The 27,123-nt window shown below is 35.2% G+C and overlaps 4 protein-coding genes and 1 pseudogene across 4 annotated transcripts; 3 read left to right on the top strand and 2 right to left on the bottom strand.

The window, feature by feature from the left end:
- The first annotated feature begins 1,130 nt into the window (after window positions 1-1,130).
- On the top strand, window positions 1,131-2,492 carry LOC133873588 (uncharacterized; annotated as a pseudogene).
- A 1,231-nt stretch (window positions 2,493-3,723) lies between these two features.
- Window positions 3,724-5,232, top strand: LOC133872204 (uncharacterized). Its single transcript, XM_062309650.1, has 2 exons — window positions 3,724-4,159; window positions 4,417-5,232. Exons 1-2 carry the CDS (start codon window positions 4,010-4,012, stop codon window positions 5,056-5,058), a joined length of 792 nt encoding a protein of 263 aa, XP_062165634.1. The 5' UTR covers window positions 3,724-4,009; the 3' UTR covers window positions 5,059-5,232.
- A 1,545-nt stretch (window positions 5,233-6,777) lies between these two features.
- On the top strand, window positions 6,778-8,061 carry LOC133873663 (uncharacterized). Its single transcript, XM_062311402.1, has 2 exons — window positions 6,778-6,988; window positions 7,245-8,061. The coding sequence occupies exons 1-2, from the start codon at window positions 6,839-6,841 to the stop codon at window positions 7,884-7,886; spliced, it is 792 nt and encodes a 263-aa protein (XP_062167386.1). The 5' UTR covers window positions 6,778-6,838; the 3' UTR covers window positions 7,887-8,061.
- A 444-nt stretch (window positions 8,062-8,505) lies between these two features.
- Window positions 8,506-11,374, bottom strand: LOC133873662 (UPF0481 protein At3g47200-like). Its single transcript, XM_062311401.1, has 2 exons — window positions 11,205-11,374; window positions 8,506-10,182 (listed from the first exon to the last, which is right to left on the bottom strand). Exons 1-2 carry the CDS (start codon window positions 11,336-11,338, stop codon window positions 8,769-8,771), a joined length of 1,548 nt encoding a protein of 515 aa, XP_062167385.1. The 5' UTR covers window positions 11,339-11,374; the 3' UTR covers window positions 8,506-8,768.
- Window positions 11,375-14,760: 3,386 nt separating this feature from the next.
- LOC133872673 (UPF0481 protein At3g47200-like) lies at window positions 14,761-18,093 on the bottom strand. Its single transcript, XM_062310251.1, has 2 exons — window positions 17,918-18,093; window positions 14,761-16,148 (listed from the first exon to the last, which is right to left on the bottom strand). Exons 1-2 carry the CDS (start codon window positions 18,091-18,093, stop codon window positions 14,837-14,839), a joined length of 1,488 nt encoding a protein of 495 aa, XP_062166235.1. The 3' UTR covers window positions 14,761-14,836.
- Between the last annotated feature and the right edge of the window lie 9,030 nt (window positions 18,094-27,123).

Genomic DNA, 27,123 nt, shown 5'->3' with positions numbered 1-27,123 from the left:
ATAATTAATATAAATATATATTATAATCTATAACTAATAATTATATAGTTATTTTATAGTTAATATTATTGTTTTTCATTATTTATGATCATTATCCTAATTAAATTGTAATTAATATCCTTATTAAATGTTAATTATATTAATATCCTTCTTCTTCTTCTTTCTTTCTTTCTCTTTTTTTTTTTTTATTTTTTTTTCTTTATATTCCATTTCTAATTAATTGGCTTTCACGTGATGATCAAGAGTTTAGTTGTGGAAGATTTTTATTTCCAAATTTTTTCTTCACAGCAAGTTCGTGATGGTTCTTATCAGCAAGTTTACTTGATAATTCTTTTATGCTTATGAGTATTTTTATCTAATTTTTGTCCTTTTTTTTTTTTTTTTTTTTTCCTCACTTGCTCATCATTTGAAAGCCAATTAATTGGAAAGAAACATGTTAAAAAAAAAAAAAGGAATTATAATTGGTGGCTAACTAACGAAATTTGTTAACTTAGTGTATAAAAAACGTGTTTAGAGACTGATTTATAATTATAGTTTACCATAAGGACCTTCCATGAACTTTTTAAACCACATGATGTTATTTATAATTTTGGTCAATTCCATGGACCAATAGTACAATTATTCCCTAAATTAAACACAATTATATATAGGTTTTTTTTTTTATAATTTATTGTAAATAAGGAATTATTTGGAAATTATAATCAGAATTGATTTGATTCTGATTTTTATTCTTTGATGTGAGGAATCATTAATGAAAATTTTAATTGAGGGTCTAACCTAACCTATAAATAAATTACGTGTGTAAGGCGGACATGGGTGTGTTTGGGTGCTTGTGAATGACAGACATGGTTTGGGTTTGGTGCTTCCTTTGTTTTAACAGATGAGAGAGAAACGTTAAAATAAGAGATGGAGAAGCAAAAGTGATACTCTAAATGTTAAAAAAAAGGGTTGGATCCAATCTCGGTCGAGCGCCATCACCGGCGTTGCCTGGTTTTGTGACACTGTTCAACAAACAGTGTCACGATCACGAGAAAGATTATTATTAAATTTTAATCTATTAAAAATTGTAAAAACCACATCAGTCAATTTTAGAGGGACACTTGGAGCATTTCTCCGGGAAAGCTAGGCAGCCCAAGTTGAATAGTCCAACCTGTAAACTTGCGATTACGTGATGCTTCCCCAGTTAGACCTGCCCGTAAAGTTTTGAAAATTGGCATGTGGTTCTGATTCATATCACATGAGCTATTATCTTCAATTATTTCAGACTATAAATATTGGTAGCCAAAATTGAATAGATTCAACCTGAAAACTTGCGAGAGAGATGGCAGAATTGTTCCTTAAGCAGGCGGAGAATTACGCGGAGGGTCGGCCTAGTTACCCTCCAGAATTGTTTGAATTCATTGCTTCCAAGACACCCTCTCAAGACCTTGCGTGGGACGTAGGTACCGGAAGCGGTCAGGCTGCTCGATCGGTGAGTTTCTTTTTCCCTTTCCTCTTCCTAGAAGTCGCAGCCTTTTGTTGTATATGGGATATTCAATTCAGGCAAAATTCAGTATTGGGCACTTCTATCATCATTGAAGCAACAGCTCTTGTGCAATTTTGGAGCCAGAGTCAAGCAGCCCAAATTCACCTGATAAATTTTTGATCAATATTTAATTTGTATGATAAATTCAACTTTATTTTCAGCTAGCTGGGATCTACAAGAATGTGATAGCCACAGATACAAGCCCAAAGCAGCTCTCATTCGCGCCGAGGCTACCCAATATAAGATACCAACATACACCTCCCACCATGTCTATACCCGAGCTTGAAAGCAAAGTCGCTCCTGAATCAAGCGTGGATGTTGTGACGATTGCTCAGGCCTTCCACTGGTTAGACCTCCCTAATTTCTACCAACAGTGAAATGGGTACTCAAAAAACCTCATGGGGTCATAGCCGCATGGTGCTACACTGTGCCAGAAGTTAATGACTTGGTCGATTCAGTCTTCCAGCCCTATTATAAGATTATTGTAGACCCCTATTGGGAGCCGGGACGTAAATTAGTAGACGACAAGTATGGGAGCATCCATTTCCCATTTGAGCCAGTGGATGGAGTTGATCACACTGGGCCATTTCAGTTTGTAACCGAAAAATTGATGGATTTAGATCTTCATTTGACTTACTTAAGATCGTGGTCATCGTATCAAACAGCAAGGGAGAAGGGTGTGGAGCTTTTGAGCGATGATGTGATTGAGAAATTTAAGCGCGCTTGGACTGAAGATGGACAAGACCAGAAGGTTGTCAAGTTCCCAATTTATTTAAGGATTGGAAGAGTGGGGAATATGTAAAATCAAGAGACTGGCTTAGAGTAATATATTGTGGCGCATTTTATAGGGAATTGAACTAAACCATTTTGTTCCAAAGGAGTGATGGGTACTGAATATTATTGGAACATGTCAATTGTGTTTATCACATTCTCATTTTATATAATGGAATTCTGCTGTTGAATGCTATTGATTAGAAGTTTAACTGATGGGTACTGAATATTATTGTTAAAATTGGCGTTCAAATCAGCAGTAGATTTTCCTTTTCTTTTTTCATGTTCATTGCACGTCAGTTCCCTCTCCTTGTGTTTATATCAAACACCTGTTGTAGATTCTATGTGGGGAGAAATAGAATAGCAAACCATCTTATGTTATATGGTTTCAAAGCCATAATCGACAAACACCCCACCTTCCCCTATCAGTGGTTTCCGATCTCCACCACCACCCCATGCTTTATACCGTTTCCTGACACCGACGCCTCTGTTCTTCCTCCCAACCCAAAACATCTTCAAAGTTTTGTATTTTTTGAATTGTTTGTTAATAGTTTTGATATAAAAAAATAAATGTTTTATTATTGTTTTGAAAACATTTTAATGTTTTGAAAACCATTATCAAAAGAGGCCTAACGCCCCAAAAGTGTTGAGGATAGATATAATCTTATTGTTAAGAAAAAAGTGGAAAGGATTTTTCCTTGTAACCATTTCTCTTATTAAAAATAAATAAATAAATAAGGAAAGAATAAAATTGCATATAGGCGGATCACTTTGTTACACATCTTCTTTATCCACAAATTCCCTGCTATGCCAAAGGTTTTGACCACTGATTCTCTTCAACGATATTTGTTTTAGTCTTCACTTTATTTATTATATCTATTTTTATAATGGTTGATACGGCATGTTTTAAATGGTTGTCATATTTATTAGTATTTTTTTTACAAGTTCTTTTGAGTCCTAAATTTCACAATTTTAACTCATGAAATGGTTGAGATGTTGGCTCTATTTTGTTTTGATTGTTCTGTTGCTTTGTGGAGATTTCGTGGATTCTTCTTTGCTAATGAAGTCAATTTAAGGAAGACCTAGGTATGTGTTTGGTAAAGCTTTTCAAGTAGTTTTTTTTTTTTTTTTTTTTTTTTTAAAAATAAATGTTAATAAGAAATAATTAATTTGATATAAGTCAAATTATGATTGACTTTAATAATCTTATATTTATGATTTAATACAATTCAAATTTAACACACAACCATAAATTGACACTCAAAATTTTTATACTCATCAAAGTGCATGCATTCAAGTGGTTTTTACGCAAGTCATGATTAAATGTGGATTGGACCGAATGAACATACCAAATTACCAATGATTGATTTGAAAAAAAAGAAAAGAAAAAACCAAGGAGATGGACGGGAATATTTCTCCTTAATCAAATATCCAACCCACTTTTTCAACTCTCCGTGCTTTTCTTCCCCTCCCCAACTCCACGCCACCTCTCCCTACCCACCGCCCACAACTCGTCCTTCAATCCCAAATTCTCATCTCTCTCTCTCTCTCTCAGATACACACACATATATACGAAATTCCCGTGGGTGATCCTTCCCCAGTTAGACAAGTGGCTCTGATTCACAGCACATGGGCTATTATCTTCAATTTTTTCAATCTATAAATGGTAGCAACAGTTGAATAGATCCAACAACCTGAATACTTGCGAGAGAGATGGCGGAATTGTTCATTAAGCAGGCGGGGCATTACGCGGAGGGTCGGCCTAGCTACCCTCCAGAATTGTTTGAATTCATTGCTTCCAAGACACCCTCTCAAGACCTTGCGTGGGACGTCGGCACCGGAAGCGGTCAGGCTGCTCGATCTGTGAGTTTCTTTTTCCCTTTCCTCCTAGAAATTGCAGCCCTTTGTTGTGTGTGTGGGATATTCAATTCAGGCAATATTCACTTTCGGGCACTTCTATCATCATTGAAGCAACATGTCTTTGGTATATCATGCCTCAAATTTTGACGGATTGGTTTTAAATAATCTACTTTGCATTTTGGGAGCAGATTCAACCAGCCCAAATCCCCCTGAAAATTTTTTTATCAACAATTTTATGATAAATTCAACTTCATTTGCAGCTAGCTGGGATATACAAGAATGTGATAGCCACAGATACAAGCCCAAAGCAGCTCTCATTCGCGCCGAGGCTACCCAATATAAGGTACCAACAAACCCCTCCCACCATGTCTATAGCCGAGCTTGAAAGCAACGTTGCTCCTGAATCAAGCGTGGATGTTGTGACGATTGCTCAGGCCCTCCACTGGTTCGACCTCCCTAATTTCTACCAACAAGTGAAATGGGTACTCAAAAAACCCCATGGTGTCATAGCTCCATGGTGCTACACCATGCCAGAAGTTAATCACTCGGTCGACTCAGTCTTCCAACCCTTTTATAATACTGCTGTAGAAACCTATTGGGAGCCAGCACGTAAATTAATGTTCGACAAGTATAGGAGCATCCATTTTCCATTTGAGCCAGTGGATGGAGTTGATCATACTGGGCCATTTCAGTTTGTAAATGAAAAATTGATGGATTTAGATCATTATTTTTCTTACATAAGATCGCTGTCAGCATGTCAAACAGCGAGAGAGAAGGGTGTGGAGCTTTTGAGCGATGATGTGATTGAGGAATTTAAGCGTGCTTGGACTGAAGATGGACAAGACCAGAAGGTTGTAAAGTTTCCAATTTATTTAAGGATTGGAAGAGTGGGGAATATGTAAAACCAAAAGACTAGCTTAGAGCAATTGTGGCTCATTTATAGGGAATTGAACTAAATCATTTTGTTCCAAGGGAATGATAGAGTCCATTCCATTTCCCTTTCCAATAACATTATAACATGCCAATTGTGTTTATCACATTGCCATTTTATATAATGGAATTCTGCTGTTGAATGCTGTTGATTAGAAGGTTAACTGATGGATACCGAATATCACTGTTAAAATTGCTATTTTGTTTACAAAGCAATGAGAGGTGTGATTGTTGTTTATATAAGCAGTGGACTAGCTTTCCTTCTCTGTTTTCTTGTTCCTTGCACATCACTTTTCTCTCTTTGCATTTATATCAAACATCTCTTCCACTACCCAACCCACCACACAAACTTTCTCCCCCTCACCTACTATACCACTTACAAACCTCACTCACCTTATCACCATCAAACTCAATCGCGAGAATTACATCATCCGGCAGGCGCAACTCATTCGCTACCTCAATCGTTCCCCTTACACTAGCGCCTCTATTTTTGCTTCCATCCACTGGAGTGGGTACCTCTATTTTTGCTCTCAAGAGCCTTCAATGGTTAAGCCAGTTAAAATTTTTTTGAGAAAGACTTAGTAAAATATCTGTTTTTAGAGATGATGGGGTCTTTTTATACAATGCTCTCTTGTAAAATTTTAGCTTAAAATTATAAAAAAGAAAAAGAAAAATCTCTTTAGCTCTTGTATGAGTGAGTCATTAGCTAAGGCTCCTAGTGAGTCTTTTTATCCGAGGTTCTATTTGTTTCAACATAAAATATTGGGGTAATTACCTTTTCATTCCATTAACTACTAGTCATTGTCAACATGCCCCCATGAACTGACACTTCGACCAAAAGAGAGTATCCAACCAAAAGAAAGTATCCAACTACCAACTTTACATATTTTGCCCCCTTCCGTCAGGGAATCCCGTTAACTTGGACGGAATATTCTATTTTTGGGCATTAATTTTGTTTTAAAGACCAAAATACCCTCCAACAATAATTAATAAAAAATATTAAAATTAATATATTTAAAAAAGTTGAGGGTATTTATGTCATTTTTAAATTTGAGTGAGGGTATTTAAGTCTTTTTACGAATTAAACTGACGGAAGGGGGCAAAGTATGTAAAGTTGGTAGTTGAATACTCTCTTTTGGTCGAAGTGTCAGTTCATAGGGGCATGTTGACAATGATTGGTAGTTGATAAGGAAAAAATGTAATTACCCCTAAAATATTTTTTAGCGTTTGGCTCTGCTCGTACGTAAAATTACCTGCTGATGACTTTCGGCAACCTCTGGTGAACACCGGTGGCGGATTCTGCGAACTCTAACGATAGTAGAGAATGAATTGCAAGAGAGAGTTCATGCAAAAAGAAGAAATTCAAACTCAAAAAATTGATTAAATTTTGTTGGAAATACTGCCAGTACATACCTTTCAAGAATTCCAGCTTGCTGTATACATAGATGAGTTTTTAGCTGACTGCTCAATGCTGCAGGACACAACTCGGCCACGACTCCGTCACTTGGCGTGCCCGTTTTGATTACGAAGCCTCTTTCTCCGTCACCCATGACGTGCTTATATTCTGCACTAACTACTGAGGGCAAACCAAGTTGGACCTGCCTCTTCAAATAATCCAAAAAGAACCCCAAGTTGTCATCACATGGGCTATTATCTTCAATTTTTACAATCTATAAATGGTAGCCCAAGTTGAATAGATCCAACCGTAAAACGAGAGACAAAGAGTTAGAGAGGAGAGAGAGAGAGAGAGGGATGGCAGAATTGTTCATTAAGCAGGCGGAGAATTACGCGGAGGGTCGGCCTAGTTTCCCTCCAGAGTTGTTTGAATTCATTGCTTCCAAGACACCCTCTAAAGACCTTGCGTGGGACGTGGGCACCGGAAGCGGTCAGGCTGCTCGATCGGTGAGTTCCTTTTTCCCTTTCCTCTTCCTAGAAGTTGCAGCCTTTTGTTGTATATGGGATATTCAATTCAGGCAAAATTCAGTATTGGGCACTTGCATCATCATTGAAGCAACAGCTCTTTGGTATATCATGCCTAAAATTTTAACGCCTAGATAATCTACTTTGCATTTTGGGAGCAGATTCAACTGGCCCATATTACCCTGAGAAATTTTTTATCAGCATTTGTATGATAAAATTCAATTCAACTTCATTTCAGCTTGCTGGGATCTACAAGAATGTGATAGCCACGGATACAAGCCCAAAGCAGCTCTCATTTGCGCCAAGGCTACCCAATATAAGATACCAACAAACCCCCCCCACCATGTCTATTGCCGAGCTTGAAAGCATTGCTCCTGAATCAAGCGTGGATGTTGTGACGATTGCTCAGGCCCTCCACTGGTTCGACCTCCCTAATTTCTACCAACAAGTGAAATGGGTACTCAAAAAACCCCATGGGGTCATAGCCGCATGGTGCTACACCGTGCCAGAAGTCAATGACTCTGTCGACTCAGTCTTCCTACCCTTTTATAATGTTACTGTAGAACCCTATTGGGAGCCGGCACGTAAATTAGTGGACGACAAGTACAGGAGCATCCATTTTCCATTTGAGCCGGTGGATGGAGTTGATCACACTGGGCCATTTCAGTTTGTAACTGAAAAATTGATGGATTTGGATCATTATTTTACTTACTTAAGATCGTGGTCAGCGTATAACACGGCGAGGGAGAAGGGTGTGGAGCTTTTGAGCGATGATGTGATTGAGAAATTTAAGCGTGCTTGGAGTGAAGATGGACAAGACCAGAAGATCGTGAAGTTTCCGGTTTATCTGAAGATTGGAAGAGTGGGGAATATTGTGTGAATCATAAGACTAGCTTAGATCAACTGTGGCTCGAAAGGATTGATGAACCCATCTCCTTTTTCAATAATTTTGGAAGCAATATAACAGTTGTGTGTATCAAATCGCCATTTTATACAATGGATTTCTGCTTTTGAATGCTATTGATTAGAAAATTAAATGCCATGCATTTTTTTTATCAAGCTTTTGTGGAGATTGCTATTGGTCTGGAAGAAAACTTTTGCAACTACGAGGGTTGCTCAACTTTGGTTGTAAGTGTGACTTGCAATGGCAAGGAACTTTCTTGGTGGATATATTGTTCTAATCCGATAGAACCTCTATTTTGACTCAATTTGGTGATAAAGCGGGGATTTCTCTGCAATTTCCTGCTACCTATAATTGTGAGATGCGAGTTCTCATCAAAGCAGGGGGTGGTGCAACCATGTATAACTTAGATCTGATCAACGCTTCTCCATGAGTTACGACAGCTCAAGACAAAAATTCAACCATTTGCAAATGTCTATATATCGTGATCTGCTTAAATTGCAGAACTAAATCATAATTGAGTACGGGATATATTGTATGAAATATTCATACTTAAAACTTAATTAGCTATGGACAACACAGTTAACACTTAACAATATTCATGTTTATCTCATTCCATACATACATATTACATCAATTAAAGTATAAGATACATTCACTCGGACTTATTTTGCATGCAAACACTAAAGCAAAAGGAAATAATTGAATGGAACCCCATGGACCTGGATGTACTTTTTTTTCTTTTTTTTTTTCTGAAGGATACAGAGGAGCGGGACAGGGGAGATAGATCAAAGGGGGTAGTTTTATTTGGAGACAAAAACAAACAAGTTTTGAGGACCGGCCTTTTTGTGATCTCAGGGGTCAGGGGGAGAAGACTGTGTACCAAGTCTGGATGGCAGTTAAAAGAAAAACTAATACTGCTGCAGTGAAACCCACGATTGTCCAGGGGCTGCTGAAATGGTCGTGAATGACCTGAGCTATCCAGGTCTTCCACTTAGTGTCGTAGCACTTCTGAATTTGCCCTTTGACATAGCCATATGTTTTGGGGTTAGGCACCAAGTCAGTGGCTATGTCATTGAAGAGACGGGACACTTCTTTGTCGCTACCAAGGAGGTTGTGGAGTATGCGGGCGTTCCTTAGCTCCTTCACGTCGTCTGGATGATCAATGAGTGAATCAAGGAAGCATATGTAAGAAGTGACGCCGAAGTCATTGTCGAAATTTGGACACATCTCATAGGCTATCAAGTTCAAGAACTTTGCCCCCGTTGAGTCGTCTACTGTTATTCGAGGAAGATAAATGTATCCAGGGTAGAAATTGAATGGGTGATCAGTAAAAGATACGTCTGCCAAGGAACTACTTTCACTAGGCTTCAATTGGATTCCTGCTGCTTTAAGTTCCTGTATGTTGCGATATGATTGCCAATTATCTTGCCCTTTTTGACCCATACACATATATTCGTCGTTGCTTTTGTTTTTCGAATCACGAAGGAGTCTTGTTCGCAAACGATCGAGAAGATGGGCCGGCGGCATTTCAGCCTTTTCTATACCTATGCTGGTCTTTCTATCATCGTCTGCCGGCGGCTTTTCTATACTTATGCTGGTCTTTTTATCATCGTCTGCCGGCGGCTTTTCTATGCTGGTCTTTTTATCCTTGCAATTTGAATGCCTTTCAATGAAACTGTCGATCGAATCCTTAAAGCGCTTTTTATTCTCGCTCAACTCCATCAAATCCTCGAGGAGTTGATAAGGAAGTTGATTTTCTAACAAGAACAAATCCGCTACCCCAAACACCACTCGATCGTCTTTTATTTTCAAATCTTTGAATTTGTCTTCAACTACGTAGTATATGAATTGTAATACTGCACACCCGTCCACGAACAGCATCCAGGCGAGGTACTCATCGTCCTCATACTTCTTATTCACCTCCTCATCGAAGTACTCCCTCAGTTGCTTGATTTTCTTCTCAATTTCGACGTACAAACTTTCAGCTTTCTTACCCTTCCCACTCTCCTCGACGAACTTGTTTGCCAATAGAAGCTTATTCTCTTCTGCAAGCTGGTACCTTGGCTTACCGTGATGGATAGGACCGAAAGACACCACCTTTGGCTCAAAATACTTGGCCACATTTTTGTTATCTCGCAGCAAAAACGGAACCTGTTGTATCTTTCGTCCAGTTTTTTCCGCTTGATCTCCTGCCTTCTCTAATCGCTTCAACCTCTGCTCCGTGCTGGGACTGACTTTGATCTCTATTGCTTGGCCGACTTCAATACTCCCACTTGAACAAATTCATAAACATTGAAGAGGAAATTAATTAAAGGGAATAATGAGAGAGAAACACACAACAATTACAGCTTACATGGAATAAAGAGAAAGAGAAGCACACAATAATTTGGTTTATCAGCTACGTACATTCATATAGGTTAAAGCCCTTAGCATTATACTGTGTTCCTATTTCTTGATAAGGTTAATTAACAATACCAATGATCCATATTTATAAGAAAAACCTGATAGGTGAATACAATATAAATTAATTAATCAAATCACAAGGATTTAATTATCAATTACAATTATATTAAAATATATTCTAACATCCCGTGTAAACTCAAGGTAGAACATTTTGGATACTTGAGTTTGAAAATAATGGCTTTTTTTTTTTTTTTGCTTAATGTGGCAACAGTCAGCGGCGGAGGCCAAAGATGATGGTTGGAAACTTGTTGGAGTTGGTGGAAGCCTGCGGTGGTGACTGGACTTGGTGGCAATCAACGATGGTGACCGGAGATGGACCTTTAACAACAATAGGCTGAAAATGGGCCAAATACCCAAAATAGAGTAAACTATGAATCAAATATGAAGCCAACTTGGGCAATTGTAAGCCAAATATGAGGACCAGTTGGCTGAAAATTTGGCCAACTATGGCCTTAAATGGGTCTGGATTATCAAATAAGACCAACAAATACCAAATAATTGGGATTTGTTGTTAAATCCTGTCAAAATTTAGAAATTTGCAAAAACACCAATGCCTAAATTTTTGAAAAGTTTTATAAAATTTTTTAAAAAAAAAACATAGGGATATTTTGAAAATTTTGGCAGAATTTAAAGGCAAATCCAAATGGGGTACATATTATTGAGATGTTTTGGAAATTAGATAGCTTAATTTGAGACGTTTTTAAGTTCATTACCCTTAAGTTAAATAGACCAATAGTTCGGTACCCTTAAGTGAAGTTTTCTCATACAAGATAATGAAATCACAAAGATGAATAATCAATCACAATTATATAAAAATATATTCTAACATACCTTTGGGTCTCCTGATCAGCGGCAATGATAGGTTGGACATTGCCTCTGCTTGTTTCACCAGCTTCTGTTCTAACGACTTTAACCTTCCTCGAAAGCAACTCCTCCACAGAAATGACATGCTCCATTCCGGCCATGGCGAGTGTGGATGCGACAAACAGATCTACTATATATATATTGTTATGAAAACGTTATAGTTGGAGTACGTACTAAACGTTATATATGCAGACATGGAAACCGTAGCTCAAGGACTTTAGAATCTTTTAATTTGAACTATATTGATCGAATACCAATTCAGGCAAGGAATCAAATGTGTTGCACAGTTTTGCTAAGTATATATTAATGGGTTGCACATGCAGATGCGATTATTTACAATATCTGCATCTGCATAATGTGCTTATCACTTTTAGATATCTGCATCGGTCCGTATCCGCTTCATGCAATTACTATCCGTATTTAGTTTACTTTTATTATTTTATCATTGTGTGAACTGTGAAGGCAAGTATATATATATATATATAAACAATACTTTTATAAAAATGCCTGGCTATTGTTAACGCGTTGAGGTACTTACCTTCTATTGAAAATATTCCATCCTAAAGAATACACTTTTTGTTGAGGTACTTATCTTCTCCTGAAAAAAAGGTAAAATACCAAATTATATGCATTTCGTTCTAATTAATTCAGACAGTTGGAATTAAACGTGACACACGCAAGTACGAGAGATTAATTGATACGCATTGAAGTAAAATTTGCTTCTTTCCAACATGCAAGTAGTGAAGTATGTAAAATTTACAATAGGTCATTCATTATTATTAATATTCAGGAAAAAAAAAATTTGTAAAATCAGTCTATGATTTTATATATAAAAAAAAAAAAAAACTTCCTATGACATGAAGGTATGCAAAAATAATAAATAGGTCTATGCACTCAACAAGCGAAACTTTTGTCATTTGTGATGATAGTGGAGCTTTTGTGGCAACTCTCTCCAAGATTTTTCCCTACATTGAAGATCCTCTCACCGCAGAAACAGTAACTGTTTGGCATGCTGCCCAGCTGGTTTGCGTGATAGGTTATCAACATGTGCTCTTTCAAGGTGACTCCCTGAGTGTCATTTTAGAGTTGAAAAAGGAGGGCTCTTGTGAGAGTGGCTGTGGACAATTAAACTATGATATAAAGTTCATTTTTCCTAGCTTAGCTTCTCATAGTTTTCAACATGTTAAAAGGGATGCAAATAAGGCGGCTCATTGTATGACAAAATTTGTTCTTTCTCAATTGTTAGATAAAGTCTAGGTGGAGTATTGCCCCCTATCATCCAACATGTATATTGTACTTGCGGAATAAGTGGAAGATTATTGATCAATGAAATTCTTCTTATGTAATAATAATAAATAAATAACCCTTTCGTCCAAATCATTTTACTAAAACCGTCAAATTCCAGATCAACATCTATCAAATTATGACATGTGTCATCCATAATAAAAATGGAAAATGATTTTTCTACATCACATTATCCTACATTAATCCTACACCAAAATACATAAAATGTAGGACCCATGTATGTGGGTCCCATATACATGGGTCTAGATAACATATGTCACAACTATGACATGCATGTGTCACAACTTTTTGGACGGGAAACCAACGAAGGATCTATTTCACCGTTTCGAAAAACTCATGTAGTTAAAACCTGAAAAAAAAAAAAAAAAAAAAAAAAAAAAATTGAAGTATTACCTTTTTCTGGTTCTTTCTTTATCTCAAAAAACACTATTAATCTTCCAAAAATACGGAAAAATATAAAAATGGCACCCCTATTACATGCATTTAATTTACACGGTTATTACACCCCAAGCTACCATTTATGACACTTAATTCTCTCATATTACAATTGTGCAGCTAAAGAACTGTTTAGATTTGCATATTTTGAAATGGACGGAAATAGCACATGTAACCTACATTTAATGTTTAGATTGTTTTATGATGGAAGTTCTCATATGGACATGTAAAAAAATGACCCAAAAAAAAAAAAAGGAGTTGAGGGATGTGGCCGAAACACCCCCTCAGTTGTCAGATGGACTAGTAAAAATAAAAAATAAGAAGAAGAAAAGTTGAAAGCGGTGATGGAACAACCCCGGCCTAGGTGGAAGGGGTGGTTTGATCATCCCATTTAGATTGGCTTGACTAAGAGTGGGTTGGCTACCACAAAACATTTGAGGGGAGTGACCAAACCACCTCCCAACCTCCATCTTAAGCCTTTAATTAGGGAGTAATTCTGTCACCCCTTAAGCCTTGAGGAAATGGTTTCTTAGGGCTCAAGCCTTAAGGGGTATGGTTGGCCTCAAGCCTTAAGAGGTATGGTTACACATGGCTATCTGGACGAAAGGGTATGTAAATTAAAGGTTGGATACCTTTTTAGTGCCCGTGGTTTAACAATTTTATTGTTGTCCACCTCAATTTCAATTCATATTGTAGATAATTTATTGTTTATGACAAAAAAACAGAGATAATACTTCCGTTTAATTTCCATCCATATAAAATTGACGGAAATCCATGTGACTAATGGATGGGGTGACACGTGGTCATGTGCTCATTAAAAATAAAAGCACTAAAAATTCTATACAAAAAAATTACAAAATATAATAAAAATTTAAAAACAATAATAAAAAAAAAAGAACTTAAAAAAAGAAAAGAAAAGAAAGTTGGGATCATCGCCACCACTACAGTTCAAATGGTGGTGGTTTGACATGTGTCTCATAAGACACGTGTCAAATTGGACGCGTGTCTACAGTAACCGGTACTGTAGACACGCGTCCAATTGTGAGTATTTTTGTAGACGTTGTGTGTATCAAATCGCCATTTTGTACATTGGATTTCTACTTTTGAATGCTATTGATTAGAAAACTAAATGCCATGCATTTTGTTTATGTGCTTTTGTGGAGATTGCTATTGGTTTGGAAGAAAACTTTAATTTGCAGCTACGAGGGTTGCTCAACTTTGGTTGTAAGTGTGACTTGCAATGGCAAGGAACTTTCTTGGTGGATATATTAATGTTCTAAACCGATAGAGCCTCTCTTTTGACTCAATTTGGTGATAGAGCGGGGATTTCTCTGCAATTTCCTGCTACCTATAATTGTGAGATGTGAGAAGTTCTCATCAAAGCAGGGGGTGGTGCGACCATGCATAACTTAGAGATGATCAACACTTCTCCATGAGTCACGACAGCTCAAGACAAAAATTCAACCATTTGCAAATGTCTATATATTGTGATCTGCTTAAATTGCAGAACTAAATCATAATTAAGTACGGGATATATTGTATGAAATATTCATACTTAAACTTAATTAGCTATGGACAACACAGTTAACACTTAACAATATCCATGTTTATCTCATTCCATAATTTCCATGTATACATATTACATCAATTAAAGTATAAGACACATTCACTCCGACTTCTTTTACATGCAAACACTAAAGCAAAAGAAAATAATTGAATGGAACCCCATGGATCTGGATGTACTTTTTTTCTGAGCGATATATAGGAGCGGGACAGGGGAGATAGATCAAAGGGGGTAGTTTTATTTGGAGATAAAAACAAACAAGTTTTGAGTACCGGCCTTTTTGTGATCTCAGGGGTCAGGGGGAGAAGACTGTGTACCAAGTCTGGGTGGCAGTTAGAAGAAATAATAATACTGCTGCAGTGAAACCCACGATTGTCCAGGGGCTGCTGAAATGGTTGTGAATGAAATGAGCTATCCAGGTCTTCCACTTAGTGGCGTAGCAATTCTGAATTTGCGTTTTGACATGGGCATATGTGTTGGGGTTAGGCACCAAGTCAGTGGCTATGTCATTGAAGAGCTGAGACACTTCCTTGTCGCTACCGAGGAAGTTGTTGAGTACGTGCGCTTTCCTAAGCTCCTTCACGTCGTCGGGATGATCAATGAGCGAATCAAGGAAGGATATGTAAGAGGTGACGCCGAAGTCATTGTCGAAATCTGGACACATCTCATAGGCTATCAAGTTCAAGAACTTTGGCCCAGTTGAGTCGTCTACTGTTATTGGAGGAAGATAAATGTATCCGGGGTAGAAAGTGAATTGGTCTTTAAAAGATACGTCTGCCAAGGAACTACTTTTACTAGGCTTCAATTGGATTCCTGCTGCTCTAAGTTCCTGTATGTTGCGATACGATTGCCAACTATCTGGCCCTTTTGGGCCCCCACTCATATTTTGGTCGTTGCTTTTGATTTTCGGATCACGAAGGAGTCTTGTTCGCAGACGATCGAGAAGATGGGCCGACTTTTCTATACGTATGCTGGTCTCTTTATCCTCGCAATCTGCATGCGTATCAATGAAACGGTCGATCGAACACTTCAATCCCTCTTTATTCTCGCTCCACTCCATCAAATCCTCGAGGAGTTGATAAGGAAGTTGATTCTCTAACAAGAACAAATCCTCTTTCCCAAACGCCACTAGATCGTTTTTTATTTTCATATCTTTGAATTTTTCTTCATGAACTGCGCAGTGTATGAATTGTAATACTGCACACCCGTCCACGAACAGAATCCAAGCGAGGTCCTGATCGTCCTCATACTTCTTATTCACCTCCTCATCGAAGTACTCCCTCAGTTGCTTGATTTTCTCCTTAATTTCGGCGTACAAACTTTCAGCTTTCTTACCCTTCCCACACTCCTTGACGAACTTGTTTGCCAATACAAGCTTGTACTCCTCTCCTATATCGTACTTTGGGTTCCCGTGATGGATAGGACCGAGAGACACCACCCTTGGCTCAAAATACTTGGCTACATCTTTGTTATCTCGCAGCAAAAACGTAACCTTCCGTATCTTTGGTCCAGTTTTTTCTGCTTGATCTCCTGCCATCTCTAATCGCTTCAACCTCTGCTCCATGGGACTGGCTTTCTCTATCACATGGCCGACTTCAATACTCGAACTTGAACAAATTCATAAACGTCGTAAAGGAAATTAATTAAAGGGATTAAAGAAAGAGAAACACACAATAATTACAGCCTACACGGAATAAAGAGAAAGAGAAGCACACAGTGGTTAATTCGGTTTATAATCTACATTAATAAGTTAAAGCCTTAAGCACTATATTGTGATCTCTTTTCTTCTCTTCTTCTTCTTCTATTTTTTTTTTTTTTTTTTTTTTTGTTCTAATTACACTATATTGTGTTCTTATTTCTTGATAAGGTTAACAATACCAATGATCCATATTTATAGGTAATCAATTCACAAGGATTTGATCTATTAAAAAAAAAATCACAAGGATTTGATTATCAATTACAATTATATTAAAATATATTCTAACATCCTTCAAACTCAAGGTAGAATTTGAGTTTGAAAAGATTGGTTTTTTTTTTTTTGGCTTAATGTGGCAACAGTCAGCGGCAGAAGCCAAAGATGATAGGTTAAAATTCACTTGAGCTGATGCCAGTCCGAAATCATGATCAAGATGGGCATTTAACAACAATAGGTTATAAAAATGGGCCAAATATCTTAAACAGAATTAACTATGGACCAAATATGAGGACCAACTATGAGCCAAATATGAGGACCAATTTGGACTGAAAATTGGGCTTGGGTCGTCAAACAATACCAATAAATGCCAAATAATTGGGCCAACAAAAGGCCGAAAAATTGGTCACTTGGGTTTTTTTTTTTTCTCACCGAAAGTTTTTTCAAGGTTTTTTTTTTTTTTGAAATAATAATAATAATAATTAAAAAAAAAAAAAATTGGCAACAACTATGCGACTATAAGGGCACACATCAGCTTTCTCCCCTATGTGTGTGAATTAGGAATTGCACTTTGGATCGATACAACAAAAGATCCAAGCTCTCACTAATTGGATCGATACGACAGGCTTCAATCAAATACAAGACTGAATGAAGCAAAATCGTGCAACATGACGCACACAAAACTCTTCTTTTACTGATGAAAATGAATAGAAAATGAGCATCACCACACAATAATCACGATAGCTAGGCCACAAAAATGGACTCTGATATACCGTTTTGTTTTCTGATACCAAGTAAAACCACAGATAAAATAATGAGAGGAAAAAATGAAGAAAAATAAAAATTGAAATTCATTGGGTTGAAAACTAGTGTTAATGTATAGCTTTGATACTACGAAGAAATTCATAGAAGTAAAGAAAATTAAAGGGAATAAAGAAATTGAAAAACACAATAATTACGTTATTCGGTCTATAACATGCATTCATAGGTTAAAATTCTAAAGGTTACATTATGCTTTTATTTCTTGATTATGTTTACAATACCAATGATTTTTATTAATTTATAAAAAAAATGTGGTAGGTGAATACAATATAAGGGTCCGTTTGGATTTGAAATTTAAAAAAATGCGATTTTAAAATGTGCTATTTGAAAAATTAATTTTTAAAAACATAGTTAAGCGTTTGGCAAAATCGTAGTTTGGCCTTTAAAATTGCAGGTTAGCCTTTTAAAATTTTGCGTTTTTAAAAAAGCACATCATTGCCTGCGATTTGAAAGTTTTCTGCGTTTTCAAATCGCAATTTTTTAAAACCGTAGTTTTCAAACGATTCATTTTCTGCGATTTAGTTTAAAATCGTACTTTTTTTTATATAAAATTGCAATCTCAGACGCACCCTAAATAAGATAATGAAATCACAAAGAATTGAATAATCGATCACAATTATATAAAAATATATTCTAACATACCTTTGGGTCTCTTGATTATCAGCGGCAATGATAGGTTGGACATTGCCTCTGCTTGTTTCACCAGCTTGAGGTTGGACATTGCCTCTGCTTGTTTCACCAGCTTGATCTGTTCTAACAACTTTAACCTTCCTCGAAAGCAACTCCTCCACAGATATAACATGCTCCAATCCGGCCATGGCGAGTGTGGATGCCACAAAAGGTCTACTGATATTGTTATGAGTGAACGTTAATTATATATGCAGTCATGGAAACTATAGCTCAAGGAATTTAGGATCTTTTAATTTGAACTATATTGATCATATACCAATTCAGGCTAGGAATCAAATGTAGGTGTTACACAATTTTGCTAAGTTTATATTATAGAGTTGTGCATGCAAATGCAATTATTTTCAATATCTGCATCCGCATAATATAATTATCACTTTTAAATATTTGCATTATCCGTATCTGCTTCATGTACTTACTATCCACATCCACGCGGTTATTGTCCGATATTTGAATGTGCCTATTTTAGTCTTTGAGACCTTCTAATGATCTCTATTTAGGCATATTTTAAAAGATTTTGAAAATAATTTGGGCCTATTTTTAGTGTTTTGTGCATGTTTTAATTTTTTTTTTGAAGCCCTAATGTTTTAAAAATATATTGATTTTACATTACTTTTGTCTTTTTTGCCCTTATAGGTTATGTTTACATTGATTTGGTAGGTTGTATTGCTTTCTCGTGTAATACTTGAGTAAAAAGACAAAAGTAATATGAAATCAATATATTTTCAAAAAATTATGACTTAAAAAAATTAAAACAAGTACAAAACACTAAAAATCTGCCTAAATTATTTTCAAAACCGTTTAAACCAGACCATAATAGAGACTCAAAGAATGCCTAAAAGACCCATTATCTAATATGCAAATGACAGATAATAACCGCGTGGATACGATGAGTAAAAACATAATACGGATACAGATATATATTTAAAAGTGATATTCACATTTTACAGATACGGCCATAAATAGTGTAAATAATCACATATACTGCGGCAACATGAAAGAATATTCCCTAAAACGTTACAAGTTTGGTATAAAGCTTTTTATCCCAATAAAACCGTACTTAGTTTACTTTTATTATTTTATCGTTGTGTGAAGCCAAGTATAAACAATACTTTTGTAAAAATGCCTGGCTATTAACCATTTGGAATAAACTTTTGTTGAGCTACTTATCTTCTCCTGAAAAAAGGCAAAAGATAAAACTATTTGCATTTCGTTCTAAGTCAGACAGTTGGAGTTAAACGTGATACACGAAAGTACGAGAGATTAATTGATACGCATTGAACTAAAATTTGCTTCTTAATTCCCAACATTATAGTTGGGAATTTCTGTTCTAACAACTTTAGCCTTCCTGGAAAGCAACTCCACCCCATCTATACATGGTCCATTCCGGCCATGGCGAGTGTGGATGCCACAAACAGGCCTACTATTGTTATGAAAACATTATAGTTGCGGTAGTAAACGTTATATATGCAAACATGGAACTGTAGCTCAAGGAATTTAGAATCTTTTAATTTGAACTATATTCATATTCCAATTCAGGAATCAAATGTGTTACACAGTTTTGCTAAGTATATATTATAGCTAAGGTTGTATATGCAGATATGATTATTTGCAATATTGCATCCGCATGATAAAGTCATTACTTTTAGATATCTGCATCCGTATCCGTTTCATGCGATAACTATCCAAATCTGCGCAGTTATTATCTGATATCCACATATCAGGTGATGTGCCTATTTTAGTCTTTGAGACCTTCTTATGATCTCTATTAAGGCATATTTTAAAAGATTTTGAAAAATAATTTGGGCATATTTTTAGTGTTTTGTGCATGTTTTATTTTTATTTTTTTAAAAGCCCTAATATTTTAAAAATATATTAATTTCACATTACTTTTGTCTTTTTTTTTTTTGTCCTTGTGTGACATGAGAAAACAATACAACAAACTAAACCATTTAGAACACCTGTTGCACAACAAGACTAGTAGGGGTGTACAAACGGAGCGGTTATAACCGTTTTGAAATCGTTAACCGCTTATAACTGCTAACCGCTTTCCTATATATATTATAAAAATTTAAAATATATTATATATATTAAAAATTAAAATATATAAAAAATAATAAAACTCCAGTGCGACTTGCGAGAGGATGGACTGGCTGGCGTCGTTTTGGTATTTAAAAATACCAAAACGACGCCGTTTAACTTTGGTATTCGAATCACTAATCAGTATTTCACATTTTCATTTTTCACTCAACAAGTTCAGCACTTCAGCCTTGCGCCGTTAGGGACCTAGGGTTTGAAAGTTGAAACTTTCAATTTCATCCACTATCCAATCTCCAGCCGTTCTCTCTCAGTCTCACTACCTTTCGCCGCCTTTCGTCTCCGTCGTTCTCCAGCCGTTCTCTCTCACTGCGTCACCGCCTTTGGATTCTCGGTTTCAGGTGAGCATTCTTTTAAAATTTTAATGCTTCTTTCTATTTTATCAGATGATTTTCTGTTATCCATCGACAGATCGGTTGCAGCAGTTTTTTTTTGTTTTTTTTTTCTTTTTTTGGTCTGCCATTGTTGCAGCTGTAGTTACTGCATCTGGGGTCCAGATATTAGCCTTTAGCCCATTAGCCATTTTTACTTTAATTATTTTTGTGCATATTTCTATGCTTGTGCATAGGGAGCTTGAGTCTTTGATTCTAGAACTGTATATTTTCAATAAGCTTCTTGAAATGTGCCTTACGAAATATTTGGCTGTAGATATGAGGATCCAGTGGAGCTTGAGATTGAAGTAAGGAGTCATTTTTGCTTCCTGGAAGAATCTGATGAACTGAATATTTTAGGTTTTTGGATTTGGTCATTTGGTTATGTGGCTATTTGTTTGTATTTTGGATTTGTATTTTTTTTAATAAATATTTTGGATTGTTATTTAGGTTTGTTAATTTTATACCAAAAGGCAAAAAGTCTAAAAAGTATTAAATTCTTTTTTGAAAAATAAAAATCTGCCCAAAATAGGCCCAAAACCAGCCCAAAATTGGTCCAAAATCGGCCCAAAATTCAAGTTGAAAAGCGGTTTTAAAACCGCCGGTTATTGAGACAATAACCGCTAACCAGCGATTATAAAAATAACTGCATCCGCCTAGGTGGTTAGCAGTTACTGTTGGTAAAATTCAATAACCACTAGGCGGTTAGCGGTTTTAGCCAATAACCGCCGGTTATAACCGTTTGTACACCCCTAAAGACTAGTAGTGAATAACACAAACATAGCTATTTATCTAAAAGAACATGGAGATATTCCAAAAGCTGACTTAAAATGAAGTTAATTATGAGCCTTATAATATTAAAATCATAATGCCCATACACGCTTTGGTATGATTAAGCTGATGGGTAATCAGAGACCGCAAGGCAATAGGAAGAAGATAGTGGCTTTGGGCTCTAACGGCGTTATGACATGAAGTGAGTGAGTAAATGTGAGATATGAGAGATTATTAAAAAAACAAAAAACCTAAGATAATGTAAATATAACCTATATCAAATTCAAAATGACGTCATTTTGATTTTAAACAACAAAATGCATTCGTATCTGCAGATCGCAAATTACAAATAATTGCGGTACAACCTTAGTATATAACATGTTCTATGACTCAAGTTTGATGAAGCCGGATGAGCAGGAGAAACTATTAATTTTTCACCTTTTTTCTAAAGCAAGCTTCGTTATTGATGTACCCATTTGAAGTTTCAGGCAGGCTGCAAAGTATTGCACATACATACTTTTGTGAATGTTATGCTACGATTCCAACCTATCAATCATCATGCTTTTTCTAAAGGATAAATTAAAGGAGAACATGTTACACGATCGATGTCTCGTGGTTCAAACATGCAATAGGAAGTATTAGGAGTGTACATCGAAGCGAATATTAACCGTATGCATCTTTTATCGCAAAATCACTTTCTGTATATGCGAATATGGATAACAATTTTAGTGTAGCTGTGGTTATTAATCACATCTTCATACTTTTTATATAGACCCTAATTTTAATTTTTTTTAAAAGTCCTAATGTTTTAAAAATAATTTAAGCAGATTTTTAGTGTTTTGTGTTTGTTTTAATTTTTTTTTTTTTTAAAGCCTCAATGTTTTAAAAATATATTTATTTCACATTGCTTTTGACTTCTTTGCCCTTATAGGTTATGTTTACATTGATTTTGTTGGTTGTGTTGCTTTCCCGTATAACACTTGAGCAAAAAGACAAAAAAATAATGTGAAAATTAATATATTTTCAAAAGAATATGGCTTAAATTTTTTTAAAAAAACACACACACAAAATACTAAAAATCGGCCTAAATTATTTTCAAAACCGTTTAAAATAAGCCATAATAGAGACTCAAAGAATACCCAAAATGCTCATTACCTAATATGCAAATAACGAATAATAACCACGCGGATGCGGTTAGTAAAACACGATGCAGCTGCGGCTGCAAATATTACAAATAATAGCATCCACTACAGCCGCATCCGCATGTACACCTTAGAAAGTATATATATGTGATACACGTGAAAGAGTATTCCCTAATAAAAGCATTCCAAGCAGCTACCCAACTATTTTTCCTAAATGTAAAGAACAAAACCACTTTTTGTTTCTCTAAATAAATACACTTTACAATAATTCCCCTTTATCTTTCCCTATAACATTAAAATATTATTTTTAATTTTTTCTTTTGTTTTTTTATTCATTTCTTTTCTTCTCTCTTTCTCGTTGTCTCTGTCTCCCGCATAGAACTCCACCAAGTATACGAAATCAAATTCAAACCCTTTCACCAAATTCCCACACAATTCTCAGTTCTCTTCACTTCCAAGCAAACTCTAATTCCACACAATTTCAACCGTTCACACTTAACCTGCCTTCATTTCTTTCTTATCTATACACAATAACCAAATACGGTCTACAATTTCTATACACAAAATTTCTCAATTTTGTCTACAATTTCTATGCCTCTATCTCGCAACTCATCAAAATGAGTCTCATTTCAGCACTAAATCTCTTATTCACACCTTCTTCTTTTTTTGGTTTTATTTTTAATTTCTTTAAATTTGTTTCCCAAACTTGCAAACTTGTAGATGATGGTGGCGGATATGGCAGCACAGCCCGAGGCGGAGAAGGGGATCAAGACAGCGGAGAGGGAGATTGAAACGGCAGTGAGCTTTTGGGGGCCGGCACATGCAAGAATGGTGGCAGGAGCGGAGGTTGTGGGGATTTTGGTTGCTACTTCAATTGTGAATGGAATATTGGGGCCCAAGGGTCAAAAGTCATACGAGTAGCCAACTGTTGGTGATTGGTTCTATCTTCTTGTAAAAATTCCTGGTTTTTTTTGTATTTGAATCTGACATTTTGGTTGCATAGACGGTTGGGAAACACTTATTAATAAGATTTGGGTGTATATCCTTTATGTTTTTGGATTAAGAAATCTCTCTTTTCCGCCGTGTAAATGAATATTGATGTGTTGAGAGGATAAATATTAAGACAGTTAAGGAAGTCTTTGAAATAATTTGATGTAAGTTAATGGTGTTGTTTGCAATGGTGTAAGTTAAGGAAGTCCTAAAACGAATCCAAAAAGAAAATAATGATTTTTTATTATTATTTTGAGCAGTTTTAGTTAAAAGGACTCCAATTATTTGGTGACGTTTTGGGTTGAAAACGACTCAAATCGGTTTGAGCCGTTTTAACAAAAAACATCTCGAACCGGTTTGACCCGTTTTAGTAAAAAATGGCTCAAACAGAGAATTAAAAACCCTATGTTTTGAGCCATATTGAAAACGGCTAAAAAAAAGGGCTCAAACCGTTTTGAATTGATTTTAAACCTTAAAACAGCTCAAAAAAATTAATATTTAGCGCTGCTTCCTTCTCTGGCTTCTATTTTGACACTCTTTGTCGAGTGAAGCTCGATCTCATCAATGGAAACAATATGTTGAGCCTCCATTCCGGTCGTAATAAGTTTGCACGCAATAAGGCAATTAAACCTGGTTACATGGCTCTCGTCCTAGCATTTAATTCATATATACTTGATAGTGCTAGGAAACTTAAGCATGGGAACATAGGATTGCGCTTTTATTCCAATATACTTTTATTGATAATCACTTTATGTATCTCAATTTATCTAGAGACCAAGATTGGTATAAACAGGACGGGCCCGACAAATTTTGAGTCCTAAGGCGACAAGTTTAAGTTATGTCATTTTCTTATATTTAAATATTAATTAAATTAAATTTTTTTAAATATTTAATTTTTTTTTTATTTAATATGTCAATTAGAGTGCTTTCTTCTATTTGTAAAATGTATTTTAAAACTTTATTATTATTATTTTATAACTTATTAGATACAGAATGACTTATCACTTAATTTAAAGACATGAAATAAGAAGATTTAAAGAAAAATAAAGAGAAAAATAGAAATAAGTTATATAACGATTGATTTGTAATAGAACATAATGCGGGAAAAAATTGTTGGACATTGAAAACTCACCAATGGTGTAATTCGACCTATTGTTCACAACGCAAAAATAATGAGAATTTATGCACTTTAAAGACTTTTCATATTTTTCTAAACATTCAATTCAAATAAACGTTGGAGAAAAAATTATGCACATTGGACTAATTTCAAAAATGTAAAAATTGAGCTTTTAAAAAAAGTAAATAAGTGGAACTTTTCAAAAATTTATGGATTTTTTTTAGACTTTCAATTTGTAATTACTTTTACCATGATTGATCATGGTCTTAATTAAAAACTATTTATTAAATTTCTACCATAATAGAGTCTTAAAATTTCTTTTGAAAATAACATTATTGTACAATTATTAAGTGGGGGCCTTAACTAAATAGTATTTTATTAATTTTTTTATCATATTAGAGCTTTAGATTTTTGTAAAAAATATATATATATATTTATTATATAATTATTAATTGAGAACTTATTCAATTGGAGGTAACCGCATAAGGCTCGAGGCACCTATGAATATCAAATAAAAGGTAATTTAATGGGGAACTGATGATCTTTGCTTTTTTATCCTAATCTACTAATGTACTTCACGCTTTGAGGCTTTGAGCCCTTGAACAAAAAGAATTACATGTGATGACGTGGATTGCAAACTCGGTCGATCAATATTAACAAAAAGATTGCGGCCGGAAACATTACAATTTTAATAGAACATGCACAAGACGTAACCTATGCCGGTCGGGGCACAAAGGAGTTGGGACGTTGGTCCAACCCAATTGGTTGGGGTGCGTTGTGGCGTCTTTACTGGCCATGGCCCACTCGTTCGTAGCTAAAAAGTAAAAAGTAAGGTATGTGAGCTGGACGAAGGCTTTGAGTCAGAAAGGTCCTAATTAAAAAGAGGATAACGGGTCAGTGTTATATATCCGGACTCATCACTACCTAGGGGTGTAAACGAGCTGAGCTACTCGTGAGCTTATTTGAGATCGGCTCGAATAAACTCGACTCGTGCTCGAATCGATTATTAAATAAGCTACTCGTGAACACGAAAATCAAACTCGATTATTAAACGATGCAAACTCGTATAAACTCGACTCGACTCGACTAAAGCTCGTGAACCCGCTCGTATAAGGATCGACTCGTTTATTAAGGCTCGACTCGTATATATATATATAAAACTAGTTTTATAATATAGTATATTAATAAATAATATACTATATGTAAACATAAATTAAGTAATAAATAACAATAGTTATTAGTTAGTATATATTAATTGATTATAGGTATATAAAATAATAAAAGTGAATAATATCAATAATTAATTATTAGTCATATGATATAATGACAATTTGTATACTTAATCATATTATTCATGTTATATAATAAGATTATATGGCTATATAATCATATAATAATATAACATTGTGCCATATGACATGTAAATATAAAATATGCAATCACTTTATTATTTGTTATGAGTTTATCATTAAATACTTAATAATCATTACATCACGTGATCTAAGATCTAAGATTTAAGATCATACGAGTTGTTAAATCATGTTAATACATTAAATATGCTATCATATGATAATACTTAGATCGTATGATCATATAATAGTAGTATTATTAGTAGGTAGTTATAAATTATGATTTATGACTAATAAATTCATAATGATCAATTTGACCATATTTAATTACTTATTATAGATTCATAGATAATTGTAATTCAGATTCTAGACTCATTGGCAATTGCCTTATTGTTTGCTTTTATTGCAAAATTCTAATACGTGCAAGTGCACATTATTTTGAAAATTTGTGGTTTAATTTTTAATTTTTTTTTTTTTTTGCTAAAGTCAATAATTTAAATTATGATACGAACCGAGCTCGAGCTCGAGCTCGGATAATAGTTTTTGTTACGCGAGCCGAGCTCGCACAAGATTTTTCAGCTCGTGTCGAGCTCGAGCTCAAGCTCGAGCTTTACTGTTTGTTAAACGAGCCGAGCCCGAACAGGCAATACCCGCTCAGGATCGGCTCGTTTACACCCCTATCACTACCCGTTGGGTTGATCCTAATTAATGAACCATTTTAATTATCTTTTATGTATCCTAATTCCTAAATAAAATATATCTGAACGCCTCTTAAACTCCCCTCAGTTTTTTTTTTTTTGTCTTATTAAAATTAAAATGTCTTTTAAAATTATCGTCGAATTTAAGATAAATTACTGTTATACTTTGATCCAGAAATGATGTTGAATTTACCCCCAACCCAGCCTTCCTAGATTGGCATATATGCAGGATCAGGTCATCATTCAGATAACAATATTAATATTGTTATTTGAATGCATAACATGCTAACTTGAAGTCTATACTTTAATGATCAAGACAAGTCATTCTTTTTTTTCTTTTTCTTTTTTTTTTTCTGAGAAAAAAAAAATCAAGATAAGTCATTCAATCATATAATAGTTAATATATAAAATTCTCAATTTTATCACTGAATATGAACTCAATTTTACAAGTTATAAAAAACTTGTGATTTCAATCATTTGTGCATGAATCACACTCAATGCACCTAAATTACAGACATTATAACTTGAGGACTTTAATTCATCGATCTAATGAATTATAACTACCAAAATATCATGATTATTTAAATAAAACTATTTTATTAAATAGTACTAGCAAGTTAAAATTT

The sequence above is a fragment of the Alnus glutinosa genome, chromosome 7 (assembly GCF_958979055.1).
Source record: "Alnus glutinosa chromosome 7, dhAlnGlut1.1, whole genome shotgun sequence".
Classification (NCBI taxonomy): Eukaryota; Viridiplantae; Streptophyta; class Magnoliopsida; order Fagales; family Betulaceae; genus Alnus; species Alnus glutinosa.
The sequence above is the reverse complement of the archived record's forward strand: the minus strand, read 5'-3'. Positions and strand labels throughout refer to the sequence as shown.